General features: G+C 37.8%; 1 protein-coding gene across 1 annotated transcript; it reads left to right on the top strand.

Annotated features, from left to right (window-relative positions):
- The first annotated feature begins 14791 nt into the window (after nucleotides 1-14791).
- On the top strand, nucleotides 14792-15343 carry LOC104429799 (BON1-associated protein 1). The gene has a single exon (XM_010042608.2). The coding sequence runs from the start codon at nucleotides 14792-14794 to the stop codon at nucleotides 15341-15343; it is 552 nt and encodes a 183-aa protein (XP_010040910.2).
- The last annotated feature ends 1707 nt before the right edge of the window (nucleotides 15344-17050 follow it).

Raw genomic sequence — 17050 nt, forward strand, 5'->3', positions numbered from 1 at the left:
TGAAGCCAGAGCTGATCAAACTAAGTTGACCTTTAGTTTTCTCTTGTATTGACATTGTAAACACCGTATGCGCAATAGAAAATTTCCATGGACCATTAATATATGGGTATCGCAAACATCCTCAATTTGAGGCCAGCCAAACTGTTTGTAACACGACATTATTTGTTGTTTTGGTTTCTCTTGGCTCTAGCTATTCAATCATACTTCCTGACTATCATAGAAAGAGCATCTACCTACATATAATAGAGGCAAAAGCTTTGGATTATATTTGAATGAACACACACACACACACACACACACACACACACACACATATATATATATATTCATGACAACAACAGTTAGGAAGTTATTTTTAGCTTAGCTTTAATGTGTTGAAGTTGAGAATATGTGCTCTTGAAGTCGACTATATGCATCTGGCCACGTCACAGGAGGTGAGATTTGTGTTTGAACTGTTGCCTATGTGGATTAAGTCAATCAAAACCGCTGATCACATGAATCTCACATAAGATCTAGATTGATCTTATTGATATTAATGATTTGGATTATATATGGTCTATGGATGCATGTTCATTCAAGTGTATTTCCTTTAGGAGACAATTATAAAACAATATACTTAAAGCTAAAATGAATACATTTCAAACAAATAAAAGGCCTAGGATTGCATTTAATTAAGTTTTGGGGAGATGTAAAGCCATTTCCCCGAGGACTTATGAATAAAGGCGTATTTATTGAAAGCAAATAGGGTTTGGATATTTAATTTTGGTTTATATTTTTAAAGCAACTTAGAAGTAAAAAGGACAAAAGAAGAGGTCATGCAATTGAGCCACTAGAGGCAGCGAGGCAGGGACATTGGGCGAGCATCAGTGAAGATCACAAGCGAGCATCGACGACAACCAAAGGCGATCATTGGCCAGGCGACCATCAACCGGCGACCCTTGTTGCAATAAATCTCATTGCTATCCTCATCGAAGCTTTGCAAAAGCACTAGGTGATGAATTTATCTCAAGCGAGGCCCGTTGCCAAGGTCGCTTACCCTAGGCGAGGGTCACGGAGGCCGAATGACCCCAGACAACGAGCTGCCGAGGTTGTTCAAACTTAGGCGAGGAAACGTCAAGTTCAACAACCTTGAGCTTCCTAGATCTAGCCTTTCAATGGTTAGGCTTCCTAAATATGGCCCTTCGATGGTCAACATCATCTTTGGTGAGGGTCGCTAAGGTTGAGCAACCCTAGGTGATGCGACGTCAAGGTCACATGATTGCAAGTGAGTCAAATCTGGACTTTGATATTGCATGAGCCTTGTAACGGATCGTTGGAACCATGTGACCCCAAGCAACAAAGACGCTAGTGCTATGCAACCCCACGTTGGCATTTACCAAATGCTATAGAAGATTTTAAAGGCCTAAATTCCTTTGGAAAAGTTGAACCAATTGCACCATATATATTATTATGTTTATGAAATAGAACATGACATAAACTGTATCTTTCCAGGTCGTGGATACCCTGTCTATAAAGATCAATGGAGCATTTCCTTGTTTGTATTCACCTAAAATGGCTTCCCCATTATAACTCTAAGTCTGTTTCCAGATCGAACCCAAAGCTTTTCGTGCTTAAGTTTGTGGAGGATCGATCTTGTTATCAATAAAATATTTCTCGTATTAATTAATAATTGGTGGGTTGACTTCAAAGTCAGTCGTTCTCTAGATACATCACTTATAACATTTGCAGAGTTGCACATGCTTTCATGTGTCATCATGGTCATGTAATATCCCAACACCTGCGACGGTCGCTTAAAATTTTTCGTTTGCCCACCAACCAACGACCTTTCCGTTTCATTGGTCAATCTAAACAACTCCTCATCCACGACAGACATACCCTAAATATTTTTTAAAATTCGGGGACATTATAAAGATCCACTCTCAAATTATATATCTAACGAATATCTTAACTTACCCACTCTTATTTAAATTTATTGATTTTTTATCTGAAAATCTCAATAAAACTTTTTTCGATATATTTATGAACTCATTTTGGCTGGCCGAGCAGCTGAACCTGGGATTGGCCCGTCAAGAGAGCGAGGACACAGTGGAGCGGTTCAAAAGCAAGTGGAAGAGGATGTGAAGCGGATGTGGCGACGGTGGCGTCGAAGGCTTGCGAAGAGCGAGAGATGACTCGAAGGAGAAGGTGTTTCTCTTCTCGGTCTCAGTTCTGCTCACTGTCGAAGGTCCATGTTCAAAGACAATGATATGCGCAACGCCTAAGAGTGGATAAACCGAGCAAGTGATTCGTTGTCATTTAGGCAAAACAAGCTGTACAATGTTCTTTTCCTCTTTGAATGCACTTTTTTTTTCGACTCTTTTTTAGTCTCTTCGAATCCAACTGCTAAGATTGATTCTAGGGAAGTTAGATTCTAATCATAATTCGGGAACATATGGAGATTCGTAACCAATTTTAGATAAACAACTGTGACCTTCTACCACAATCCCATCATGCTCTATAAAATGAGATTATATATAATTTTTTTTAATAATTAATTTATTTTGACTGTCAAGGAAAAAGTTGATGGAAATTTCTTTTCATTTTTCATCTCTCTTTGCCCGATGGGAAGTTCTGCCGATGACAAAAGATAGTTGATAGTGGCCCAGTTGAAGTCCACTGAGCTAGCTAGACGATAGTGGTCAACCAAGCTAAGATTTGTCTATGTGCAAAGCTAGCATCAACTGGCACGCCAATAAATGGCTTATTCAGGATTGGATGGGGGCCTTTGAAATTAAAAATGTTGCAAAGATTCAGTAGACCCCTTCGGTCACAATGTAGATAGAAAAATTTCAATAAACAATACGTAATTTACTTCAAGTTAATTACATTCTAATGCAGTGCATTAAAAGGGTTTGCTCTCCTTTGTTAAAAAAAAAAAAAAATTCCGAATTGCATTACATAACCGAAGTACATGAAATCAATTTTCTTTACATTTGATTATTCATTGGATCTATATAAAAATTCTTATTTGACCATATTATGTTCTCGTAAGAAAATAATCGTGAACACACTAGTATTGTAGAAGTGAACCTTAAAAATGTGAACCTTACTCTTGTTTATGTGTATAAATAATTACATTTTACACATGAACGAGGATCATTGGCATGTACGGCATGCACTTTTACAACCTATAAAAGCTCTAAAGTTCTTGGTCACACATGCGTTTCTTATTTAACAGTAAATTCATGCCATATCCTTGGAGGTCTATACAGATCTATATCAAAAACTGGTGAAAGATGTATAAGACGGGATATAACATTTCTATACGTGTTTATTCACTTTATAGGAGTCTTAATTGTCAACTCTAGAGCTAGATCCCGAGAAAGTGCATCACCCATGTGCCTTATGGAGCCTAGACAAATTAGCTTCACTGTCAAAAAAGTATAAATCATCTTTACTTTCGGTGGAAACTATTTTCTACATCTTTTTTTTTGTATTTAAATGATGAAGTCCGGCTGAAATATATAAATCATCTATTGTTGACTTGGATCACGACTTAATAATCAAAGCTTGAGAAAGTATATCACAACATACCAAACTTAATGACAGTGAAATTAATTATTTTGACGCACGTGAACTCACGAATATTATAACTTCGTTTTCGTTTGCATTCATCCCTTCAAAGAAGACTTGCAAAATGACTTGGAAAACTGTACATTATTTGTTAGATATAACACGCGACGACGCACAGCAACTTCGCTAGCAATGTCTCTCGCGACTTATTAGTCGCCCTAAATAAATCCAGATCTAGCTCATCTCTTTTTGTCTGGTGGCTACAAGACAAAGAAGGGGAAGATGTTGAATACATATGCTTCGTGCGCAGGACCATCAAATTGGAAAAGTTAATGACGTAATGACAGTAATGAGATCGGCATCGTCATGATATTGTCGTCACCCCATATTTGCAAGGCTAAAAATATTATAACTTTTGCGATGGCATATGGTCATCGTCTTCGTTGGCTCCTCATGGCGTTAAGTCTTCTGTACGTGGGCATCGCAGCTCATGCAGATGAAGTCACAGACGGTAAGCGCCGCGTAGTCTTGATCACGCGTCGGGTACTATTAGCGATGTTGACCTATAACAATGATTAGATTAAGACCTCAAGTTCTCTCGGTCAACCAAAAAAAATAAAAATAAAAATATGTCCTCAATGATCCATTGTCAAAACTCAAAAGTACGAACAATATGGCCTTACTTTTTTTTTTTTTATCAGTCATACTTTAATCTTATTATAACACTCACTCTCAGACTTTTGTCCTACCTCCTTGCAGGGCGTGAGAGTTGAAACCCACTCCTGAAATGAAATCGTCCCCACCCCAATCCCTCCCGAAAAAGTGGGGATTTGAACCCCCTACCTCCCCATTCCAAGTTGAAAGAGTGGTCACTGGGGGGAACCCCCAGTGGTTAATATGGCCCTACTTTACATAGCGTAAAAAGAGACAGCAGGGGGGAGCGATCACATTGAAATTAATCCTTTCTTGTTCTTTTTTAGTTTATACCACTTAGCATGTGTATCGAAGTCGATTCAAGTGTTCCATTCTCATTGGAATTCTCATTATTAAGACAATAATTAATTACATCGTCAGCCATAAAGAAGAGACTGCTAAGCTATAATTTACTACTCCAAACATGATAATGAATGGTTTTGTTGTTGTTGGAACCAGAAGGGATAGAAACAAGTTAATTACACTCTAATGCATTGCATTAAAAGGGCTTGTCAAAACCAAAAGGGATAGAAACAAGTTAATTACACTCTAACACATTGCATTAAAAGGGCTTGCTCTCCTTTGTTACTTAAAAAAAAAATCCCGAATTGCATTACATAACTGAAGTAAAATCAAGTTTCTTCTTCTTCTTCTTCCCTAACCTATATATTGCTTGGCTACTGCGAGACTCAGCCTAACCTAGATATAGCGAGGTTGAGGCTCCCCATGGCCAAGCTTGTCGGACCTCGCCTAGCCGGTTCCTTCTTCTTCTTCTTCCTCCTAGTCCTAGCTGGTCACCAGCCACTGTCGATTGTCGTCGTTGCCGCCCACAGTGGCTGGCGACAGACTAGGCAAGGTCCGTTGAGCTCGTCAGAGGCTTGCTTGGCTACTACAAGACTCAGCCTAACCTAGATATAGCGAGGCTGAGGCTCCCCATGGCCAAGCTTGCCGGACCTCGCCTAGTCGGTTGCCAACCACAAAGGAGGAGGAAGAAGAATAAAAAAGGGAAAATATAAAATATAAAGAAAAAAGGGAAAATAAGAAAAATATAACAAATGTATTAAAAAATTAAAAGAAATAAAAAAAATTAAGAATCTCACGAAATGCATTCCTATCATGAAGATAGAAATTTTGTGCAGTTACTAAAACTATTCTTTTATCCAGAAATTGTTACTAGGAACAAAATCAGAAAAAATCATTTTTGATCAAAAGTTATTTTAGGGAATAGAATGGTTACCAAATGTGTCCTTATTGTCCACTATGGAACTAGAACCCGAGAAAGTGTTGAAAATGCTAGTACAAACACCTAGATGTGGGTGAATAAGTGTTCAAAAGGAAATCTTGTCAAATAAATGTGGAATAAAATAAGTTGCAAGCAAAATCTGACTAAAGATCAAAATTTGATAAACGAGCCACCAAACTTTTGGTAAATATTCAGAATCTATTATGCGATGGAATAGACTTCTGAAATAACCTGTAAGTATGCAATAGACTTAAATAAGAAGAGTTAAGGAAAGAGAATGTTGTATACGAAATTTATAGTGCTTCGGCTTAGATCAAGCCTACGTCCACTCTCTTACGCTAACAGCTTTCTAGTTGAATTCCACTATATGATCAACAAGAGATTACAACATTGAGTGCAAACACTTAGTGGTAGATCACACTATCTCACTAAGTCACTCTTTTGGTATTTCTCTTGTTTAAGCTCACGAAAAACAAGTATATGATTAAAGTTCGCTTAGACTTTGGAATTATAAATTCTATGCTTCGTCTTTTACTTGCTCATCGGTCCTTGATCTTCTTAAATACTCATCTACTTCCAAACTAGCCGTTGGACTATATCTAGAGGATCGTTTTCCAATTTACCCACTGGACAGATCTGTATTTAGAAGATTTAGTAGTCGTTGAGTGACAAAATTAGAATCCCAAATAGATTCTGATCGTCCATACAAATAGAATCTTGGTTTCCATAAGTAAAGCTTCTCTGTATATAAAGTTCTTTCCTTCAATATTCAATCGCTAATCAATTAGATTAAGTCAATTGAATATATCTTGATGTAGAAGCCAAACCAGATCACTAGCCGTTATATGTTTAAGGCTTATGTTACGTTCTGTTGTCTTGTTCTGAACCTGCTTCATTTTGAATCTTGTCATGTTCTGAACTTGTGTCTCGTTCTGGATGTAAAGTATGAGAGTGTTCTGTTGAAAGTAAAGTCTGAGTGTCTTCCGTTTGAAGTAGAGTTTGAGTATCTTCTATCTGAAATAGACTTTACAATCTGAACATAAGTCTGAACATATTCTGCTTCTGAACATATTTAGTCTTATCTTGATGTAGAATCTAAACCAGATCACTAGCCGTTATATGTTTAAGGCTTATGTTACGTTCTGTTGTCTTGTTCTGAACTTGCTTCATTTTGAATCTTGTCATGTTCTGGACTTGTGTCTTGTTCTAGATGTAAAGTATGAGAGTGTTATGTTGAAAGTAAAGTCTGAGTGTCTTCCGTTTAAAGTAGAGTTTGAGTGTCTTCCGTCTGAAATAAGCTTTACAATCTGGACATAAGTCTGAACATATTCTGCTTCTGAACATATTTAGCCTTAATGTTTGGACACAGTTTGAATAAATTCAGCTTCAACATAGAGTCTATCTTTTGGTTCTTTCAAGTATAGACTTTGACAATATTTTTTACATGTTCTATCATCTACGTAGTCTATTACTCAACCATTAAACACGTTTGTAGCTTTTGATTTATTTTGTCATCTTCAAAATATCATAAAGGATTTCCCTAACAAGTGCATCATTTATGTGCCTTTTGGAGCCTAGACAAATTAGCCTAACTAGCAAACCATTACATATTTTCTTTACTTTCGATTGAAACAATTTTTTACATCTAATGTTTTGTCTTTAAATGATGGAGTCCAGCTGAAATTCGTTACCCTTTCGATTATAATGTAGATAGAAAAAATTCAATAAAGAATACATAATCTACTTACAAGTTAATCACATTCTAATGCAGTGCATTAAAAAGGGTTTGCTCTATATATATAAAACAATCACTACATAACTGAATTACATGAAATCAAGTTTCTTTACATGTTACCGCTAACTTTATTTAATTATTCACTAGATCTATGTAAAAGTTCTTATATAACCATATTATGTTCTTGTAAAAATATAATCATGAACGCACACTAGTATTGTAGAAGTGAATCCTTAAAAATGTGAACCTTACTTTTATTTATGCGTGTAAATAATTACATTTTACACAGGAATGAGGATCATTGGCATGCATGGCATGCACTTTTGCAATCTGTAAAAGCTCTAAAGTTCTTGGTCACACATGCGTCTCTTATTTAACAGTAAATTGATGTTATATCCTTTGAGGTCTATATAGATCCGTATCGGAAACTTGTGAGCGATGTACAGGACGGGATATATCTTTTCTATACGTACTTATTAACTTTACATGAGTCTTATTGTTCACTCTAGAACCAGCCCCCGAGAAAGTGCATCGATGTGCCTTCTGGAGCCTAGGCAAATTAGCTTAACTGTCAAGAAAGTATAAATCACCTTTACTTTCGGTGGAAACTATTTTCTACATCTATTGTTTTGTATTTAAATGATGAAGTCCAGCTGAAAAATATACTATATATTGACTTAGATCACGACTTAATAATCAAAGCTTGAGAAAGTATATCACATCATATCAAACTTGATTACGGTGAAATTAATTTTTTTGACATACGTCAACTCACGAATATTATAACTTCGTTTGCATTCATCCCTTCAAAGACCACTTGCAAAATGACTTGGAAAGTTGCACATTAGTTGTAAAATATAATACGCAACCACGCTCAGCAACAGCAGCTTCGCTAGAAATGCCTCTCGCGACTTAATAGTCGCCCTAAATAAATCCAGATCCAGCTAATCTCTTTTTGTCTGGTGGCTACAAGTCAACGGAGGGGAAGATGTTGAAGACATGTGCTTCGTGCGCAGGACCATAAACTTGGAAAATTTAATGACGTAATGACAGTAACGAGACCGGCATCGCAATGATATCGTCGTCACCCATATTTGCAAGGCTAAAAATATTACAAGACTTTCGCGTTGACATATGGTCATCGTCTTCGTTGGCTCCTCTTGGCGTTAAGTCTTCTGTACGTAGGCATCACAGCTCATGCAGATGAAGTCACAGACGGTAAGCGCAGCGGAGTCTTGATCACGTGTCGGGTACTATTAGCGATGTTGACCTAGAACGATGATTGGATTAAGACCTCAAGTTCTCTCTCGGTCAAAAAAAAAAAAAAAAAGAAAAAAGAAAAACACGTCCTCAATGATCCGTTGTCAAAAGTACGAACAACATGGCCCTGCTTTACATAGCGTGAAAAGAGAGACCCCGGGGGGGAGTGATCACCTTGAAATTAATCCTTCCTTCTTCTTGTTTAGTTTATATCACTTAGCATGGGTATTGAAGTCAAGTCAAACGTTCCATTCTCATTGGAATTCTCATTATTAAAACAACAATTAATTACATCGTCTGCCATAAAGAAGAGACCGATAACCTATAATTTACTACCGCAAACATTATAATTAATGGTTTTTGCTGTTTTCGGAACCAGAAGGGATAGAAACAAGTTAATTTCATCTAATGCAGTGCATTAAAAGGGCTTGCTCTCCTTTGTTACCTTAAAAAAAAAAAAAAATCCTGAATTGCATTACATAATCGAAGTACATCAAATCAAGTTTCTTTACATGTGACTGTTAACTTTATTTGATTATTCATTGGATCATTGGCATGCATATCATGCACTTTTCCAACCTATGAAAGTTCTTGGTCAAACATGCGTTTCTTATTTAACATTAAATTTATGTTTTATCTTCGAGATCAGTACAGGTCCGTATTGAAACTGATAAGCGATATACAAGACAAAATATATCACTTTTGTATATATTAATTCACTTTACAGGAGTCTTATTGTCCACCGTGGAACCAGAACCCAGTAAAGTGCATCATTGATGTGCCTTTTGGAGCCTAGACAAATTAGCCTAACTGTCAAACCATTACATATTGTCTTTACTTCCGGTTGAAACAATTTTTTACATCTAATGTTTTGTCTTTAAATTATGGATTCCAGCTGAAATATATACTATTTATTGACTTGAACACTTGAATCACGACTTAATAATCATAGCGTGAGATTATACATTCACATCATATCAAACTCGATGACAGTGACGCTCGCGAATATTATAACTTCGATCGCATTCATCCATGCAAAAGACGACTTGCAAAAGTGACTTCGAGAGCCGTATTGAATTTGTCTGGTCTGAATGCAACGACGCAGGGGAAAAGCAACTTCGCTAGCAACGTCTCTCGCTGACTTGCTAGTCGCCCAAAAAAATCCCAATCCAACTAATCGCTTTGTGTGGTGGATGCAAGAAAGAGAGAATAGGTCCAAAGGAGGGGAAGATGTCGAATATGTATGCTTCGTGCTCAGTACCAGCATATTGGAAAATTATATGACGTAATCACAGTGACGAGACCAACATCGCCACGCTGTCGTCACCTCATATTATAATTTTCAAGGCTAAAAATATTATAAATTCGTGATTTTTTATTTGAGGTCTGGTCATTGTCTTCATTGACACCTCCTGGCGTAAGTCTCCTTTACGTGGGCATCTCAGCTCATGCAGATGAAGTCACTGACGTTAGTTACGGCGTACCCTAACTTCTCTCTTGATCAACAAAAAAAAATGTCGTCGGTGATCCATTGTTAAAAGAAAAAACAATAGCACTACTTTGCATAGCGTAAAAAGAGAGCAGGGTGGACTGATCGCCTTGAGACTAATCCTTTCTTCTTCTTTTTTTAAGTTAATACGGCTTAGCATACGTATTGAAGTTGAGTCAGCATCCCATCCTCATAAGAATTCTCATTATTATCTAATAGCAATATCAGAAATACTAAAATGATTCTTTCGTATATTATAATTGGTTCATTTAACTAATTCTAAAAATCCCATTCGAATCAGTAGACGTCAACAGGTAGTTTGACTTTATATGATCCTAAAGGGGATTCTAGTTAGTGTACTACTAGGATTTAATACACGTTACTTCCTAGTTAATCAGTGTTTGATTGTGCCCTCCAAGTAATCTATTGGTTTTCCCTGCGTTTGGCTGGCACCTATTTCTGTTCCCAGGAATTTCTGTTTTTTGTTCCTGGGAACAAAAAAGAAATAGAAACAAAAAGAAATAAAACAAAACTTAGAAACACTTTTTTATTTTTTCTTCTTTTTCTTCTTATTTTCTTTCTTTTTTCTTTCGCCGGTCACCGGCCTCGGCCATGGCCGGCGACCGGCCGACGAGGGCCGGCGGCCTCGCCCGGCACGGCGAGGCTCGCCGGCCCCCATGCGAGCCGAGCCTCGCCGCGGGCGAGGGTCGGCCTCGCCGGATCCGGCGGCGAGATGTCGAGCTCGCCCGCCGGCGAGATGTTCGCGCGTCCGGCGAGGCCGAGCTCGCCCGGGCAAGGCTCGGCTCGCCGAGCCACCGCCAGATCCGGTGGCCCGAGGCCGAGCTCGCCCACCCAAGGCGAGGTCGACCCTCGCCCGAGCTCGCCCACCCAAGGCAAGGCCGACCCTCGCCCGGCCTACGGCGAGGCTCGGCCTCGCCGGGCCGGCGAGCCTCATCGTGCTGGGCGAGGCCGCCGGCCCTCGTCGGCCGGTCGCCGGCCATGGCCGAGGCCGGCGACCGGCCAAAAGAAAAAAAAAAAAAAAGGAAAAAGAAAAAAAGAAAAAAAGAAAAAAGGAAAAAAGAAAAAAAATAGAAAAAATAAAAGAAATAAAAATTATACAAATTTACCAAACGTGTTTCTATTTATTTTTTGTTCCCGGAATAAGTTTACCAAACACGTTTTTTTGTTCGAAAATTATTCCCGAACAAACACTTTTTTTTTTTATTTATGTTCCCCGGAACAATTTTTAAACGAAACGCAAACAAACGCACCCTTAGTGAATCACCTCGGAAAAGGTTATAACAAAGTTTCCTTCCATAACATTCTGAATGGAATGATGAAATAGTCCATGGATGGGATCTAACTTAAGTTAGACAAGCAAAACATTTAGGCGAAAAGTTCAATTTAAGGTTATAACAACAATTAATTACATTGTCCCATAAAGAAGAAACCAATAAGCTATTATAAACTACTGCAAACATGATAATGCATGGTTTTTGTTGTTGTTGTTGTAGCCAGAAGGTATAGAAACTTTTGGACTTAGAGCACACAAATACAAAAGGAGAGCAATTCCAACTTGAAAGCTTTTCTTTAAACTTAACTCTCTCACTCTCACTTCACAGGCTACTCAACAAAGAACTCCCAAATGTATTTTTAGAATAATTCCACCGCCTCTTGAAGTTTGCCGACTTGACAGAGAGCAATTCCAACTTGAAAGCTCTATTTGTTTCGCAGAAAATACGACATTTGTGGAAAATATTTCCCATAAAGTTACTTTACAGGAAAATGATAATTGCGGTGTTTAGCTGAAATCTAAAAATGAAGTGAAAAAATATTTTCTTTCATTATATGATTTTTTATTTTTATTTTTTATAAACATACATTATTTAGGCGTTAGTAACTTGTGCATAGACAATCAAAGAACATGGTATAGTGTGAAGGTCTCGGATTCGGCCTCAATGGACCCCAACTTGGACTTGGCTTCATGGACCTAGGTGTTGGGGCACAAGCTCTCAAGTCTCATCTCAACGTCGATCAACTCGTGCATAGGTGTTGGGGACCTAGGCCCAACCTTAATGGACACTAGCCTGGCCTCGATGGACTCAGCGTGGGTGCCAAAGCCTAGGCCTTGAGCCTAGCCTTGATTGACTTAGGTGGCCACCGGCGTCTCAGATACAGCCTCAATGGACCCAAGACCCCAAGCCTAGGTGTTGGGGACCTAGGCATAGGTGCAGAAGACTAGGGTAGGAATGCCATCCCGAGCTTAGGTTCCAAGGTCTCTAGCCTAGCCTCGATGGACATGGGCACAAGCTCTATGGACTTAAGCTCTACCTCAACAGACATAGGCTCAAGTGTTAGATATCCGAGCACAAGCACCAAGGTCTTGGGCTTGACCTTTCTGGACCGGGGCCAGGGTGCTAGAGAGTTGGGCAATGATATCAAAGTCTTAGGCGTGGCCATAGGCATTGGTATCTTGAGTCCAATCTCTATGAACCTGGCCCTAGCCTCTTTGAAACCCGACTTGGCCTCGATGGACCTTGAGGGACCCTGCTCACGACCATTGTCAAGGGCCCAAGAATATGCGTTGGCGTGCCCATGGCCAAACGTGGAGTTTTTGGTTTAAATGCTAATATATAATCATATTTTGGAAAAATGATTTTGATTTTTTAAACAAGAAATCATTTTTCTAAATTTAAGCATAAATTATATGTTAATTAGAAAAACATTTTCTGTTAACTAATTTTCTAAAGCGATTCAAATGCCGAAACATATTTTCTCGAAAAAAAATGTTTTTCTTGAAATAAACGCAGCCGAACACAACAAAGTCCAAGTTGTAAGACGTGAGCCCCTTTTTCGTTTTGACAAAGCCCATTTCATTGTTGCTGAGAGTTTGTAGAAGACTCTTGAAGACAAGAGAGTCCCTAGCGCAGCTCCAAGAGTCAAAGAAGATGAAGAAAAATGTTGTACTTCTAAAAATCATTTTATCAAATTTAATTATAAATTTTCAATTAACTCATTTTCCAAAACGATTCAAACGGTGAAAGATAAAGCAAATGTTTTCCCAAAAATGCTTTCCGCAAACCAAATGAAGCCTTAAATTTCCTTTAAATCCACTGCCACGCTTTACCACCTTAAGTTGGAGTAAGAACCAACGTTCAATTTAAACTTTTGTTCTTCATCTAAAATCAATTTTACTATTTCTAACAGTTTTAAAGCCATTGTATGCATTTAGTACGCAAATGAGCTGCATGTTCATGGACTTGAATATGCACGTATCGATATCATGTATGAACTGTTATATGGCTTTGGTTTTTTCCCCCCCGAAGATCCAAGGGTAAAAACATCCTGGACAAAGCAAATCGATGATGATCTTCAAATATAGAAATGAAATTAGGTTACGTAGCAAAATCGTTCACAAATGCCTCGTCAATTCGCACTTAACTAAATGACTAAAATATTGCGTCCCTTGTTGCAAGGAAACGTGTGCACGTAATACCAAGCACAAGCATTTTCATAAATAAGTCTAGAACCATTATTCAGATAAAGCAGAAGCATGTGCTCACAGCTTTAACCAATTATTATACATTATCTCGTCTTCCGGGTTCTTGCAATTTGAAAATTTTCATTGATTGTTTAAATAAAAGAAAAAATGATTGAATGTTGGTCAAATGGGCATTGTAGTCCTTGAATTTTTAATTTGTTCAATGTGATATCTGAATTTTAACTCGATATGTTATATAGTTTCGAAACTTTTAATTTATTCAATGTGATCCATGAGCTTTTAGTACATTGCTGGAATATATGAAAATATCTCATGATGTCCTTCAATAAATTCAAAATTAATGACAACATTGAATATTTTATGTAATTTATGGATTACATTGAATATATACTTAAAATCTAAAGATCATATTAAACAAATTAAAAGTTTAGGAATGGCATTAACTAAATTAAAAGTTTAGGCACTGTATTACCTATTAGGCAAAAATATGGCGACCATTTGTATATTTTTTCTTAAATAAAATAGAGAATATTTGTGCTAGCTATCCAAGGCACGTGTAATGTAATTCCCTGACGACTATAAAGCCAATCACTTTCTGGGAAATTCCATCGCCTTTAATTTACTTTCCCTATTTGGAAAATTCCAGGAGGTGGAACCACTGTTTCTTCTCAATCGAATTATCCCGATTCTTCGAAAAAAGCATTAAGTAAATTATTCATGCCAAGACGTACTATGGTTATGGATGCTTTACCGCATTACTAAGAAAATTGTTAGGGCAAAAGTTTATTCTGAAAAAGCATCACTTATCTCCTAACCCAGGGAGGTATTTGGCTCATTGTTTTCCTCCAGTCCATAGATTAGACTAGATTATTTGACAGACATCATCGCAAATCTAAAATTGGACAGGCACCCTGATTTATTCCCCATCTAATTTAATTAATTATTAAAATAATAACCTTTGATGTGATTTCGAAAAAATTGCGAGAGTCATTTCATCGTAATTGAAAAATTATCGAAATTAGTATATCGAGGGAAACTGTTTTAATATATTGCAAATTCCTTATATTAATAGTACAAACGAAAAAGTCAAGACTCTTGAGGTGTTTCAAGGAAATTGTAATGTCATATAGAACGATTCTTCGTGAAAGCATCATCTTTTGTACATATGCATTCGAAGGGGCCTATGTATTTCGTAGTCCTTGTCTTTATCGGATCCCGATCTCATCGTCGCAACAAAAAGGAATCGTTCCACATATTTCGTCGTCTCCGATTCCGTTCTAGGAAACCACGCCCATCAGTTTTATAGACCCATTAGGCATGGCCAACACTCACAATCGCAGCTTGGAAGTCACCATCATCTCCGGCGAAGACCTCCGCATCAACGACAGGCCCATCAAGAACAACGCCTTCGTCACCGTCAAGGCTGACTCTTGCTGCTCGCCATCATCGCAGGACTCGACTAAACCAGACGCGCAGGGCGAGAGCTACCCTTACTGGGATGGGAAGCTCCGCGTCGAATTGCCAGCAGGTTCGCGCTACATCGTCGTTGAGGTCTGCCGAAGGAGCTTCTCCACCGGAGACAAGCTAGTCGGTACAGCATGGATTCCGGTGTCAGACTTCATCGGAGACTACACGCCGGAGAATTACTTGCATTTCTTGAGTTACCGGCTGAGAGACGCCAAAGGGCTGCGCAACGGGATCATCAATATCTCAGTGAGGGTCGTGTCGTCGTCGTATAAAGGGACTTCGTCCTGTTCGTCGCGTCCGCCACCGTTGGTGCCGGGGTTCAGGATGCCAGCGGATCGGGAGAACCATGGCGGGACGGTGACCGGTGTGCCGGCTTGGTATCCCAATCAATGGAAAGCTTGAGAGACACTTGTTCCAGTTTGGTTTTGGTCATGAAAGCGAAGTCTTTTTGTTGTAACGGTGTGAGTGCGCAGTGTCAATTTCTTTAATGTTTTGGGTGGTCCCTATTTGATTGGTTCGATCCGGTGGAGGGTGAATGTCCGACACAAGATTTCCTTCGTGTTGCCAAGTTGAGTTACTCTTGTAGTGGCCATAAATAAAATCATGACATATTTTATGCCTTTAGGCATCTCTTTATATATAGACCACAAGGCAAACTAAATTGGTGCCTTTTAATCTCAAAATCTTGTCAAAACATATCGTTAGAGTCCACTTTATTTATCAAGATAAAAAACACGGGAAATCATAAACCTATTGTTAAGATATCAATTCTATCATAAACTTTTTAATTTTACTAATTAAGTCTTAAACCTTTATGTGGAGTTCTAATGTAATCATGTCAATCGATTTTCGCAAAATTTGTGATGTGGCTGTGTGCTGTGTGGGATAGTTGGTGATGAATGGATTGTCACTTTAGTGCTTTACGGCGAAAATTATCTAAAATGATTATGTTGGAATTTCACACAAAAGTTTAGAACTAAATTAATAAAATTGAAAAGTTTAAGATGAAATTGGCATCTGTATAATAGATTGTGGATTGATTGAATAATTTTGTCTAAATAACAACATTAGCATTCTACAATAAAATCAAAATAGACATAAATGTCTCTGTTCACTAGTCCCTCCTAAATTAACTTAAATCTTCAAATACTTTCTGGACATTTTAAACTGTTTTTTTTTCTAGTAAAAAAAAGTGTAATTTGTGGAGAATTCGAGCGTTATAAACAAGTGGTCAATTCCAAGTAGAAATAGGAGGCACTTGCTTGAACTCAAAATAGTTACGTTTTGGTTTTGGTCATCAATTCCGATCATCTTTTTGGAGTCACAGGACAGAATAGTTCCCTCTTTTGGAGTGAATTCCAATATGAGACGGGCTTTGCGGAGTTAAGTCTTCTTTAGGCCCAAAAAATGAAGAAAATCATGAACTATTCTCCCCTCTCTAAGACAATTTTGACACATTAACATAGGCTCAGCCTATGAAAAGTAGAATTTTGTGAATTTTAGCGTGTGTTTGTTTTGGAAAAAAGAAATAATTTGAAAAATATTTTTCTAAAAATGTGTTTGTAGCAATAACAAATGAATGAAAAATATTTCCATCATCCGTGAAAATGCATAGTTGTAAATTGTTATTAATAATTAAAACATTTTTCATTAACTACATATTTCAAGCGATGGAAATGATCAATTTTAAAAAGATATTTTTCAAATTATTCATTTTTCACAATACAAACGGAGTGTTATTTGAACTTTCAAAGGACAACATTTAACTTGAGACGTTGAATATTGCTCAATTGTTTTTCCCCGAATCCTTGTCGAGAGACAATGATAGTTCAGATGTCAAAAACTTCCTCGTGAGCTCATGTTACTGGAAACTATGATGATTCGCATCTCATTTTAAGAATTTCTCCAAATAAGAGCGGAGCATAGCGGTCCTTTATGTCATATCACTTGTTATATAACTCGTCCCTAATGTTCTTTTGCCGATGTGCTGGAACAAAGGGCAACAATATATTCTACTAGTTCTATAAACCATATTAGTTTTGCATCAAAACTAGATTGTTCACCTTAGCAATTCGGGCAATTGAACGCAGCTTTATGTTTATAAATCCC

The sequence above is a fragment of the Eucalyptus grandis genome, chromosome 5 (assembly GCF_016545825.1).
Source record: "Eucalyptus grandis isolate ANBG69807.140 chromosome 5, ASM1654582v1, whole genome shotgun sequence".
In the NCBI taxonomy this organism is placed as follows: domain Eukaryota; kingdom Viridiplantae; phylum Streptophyta; class Magnoliopsida; order Myrtales; family Myrtaceae; genus Eucalyptus; species Eucalyptus grandis.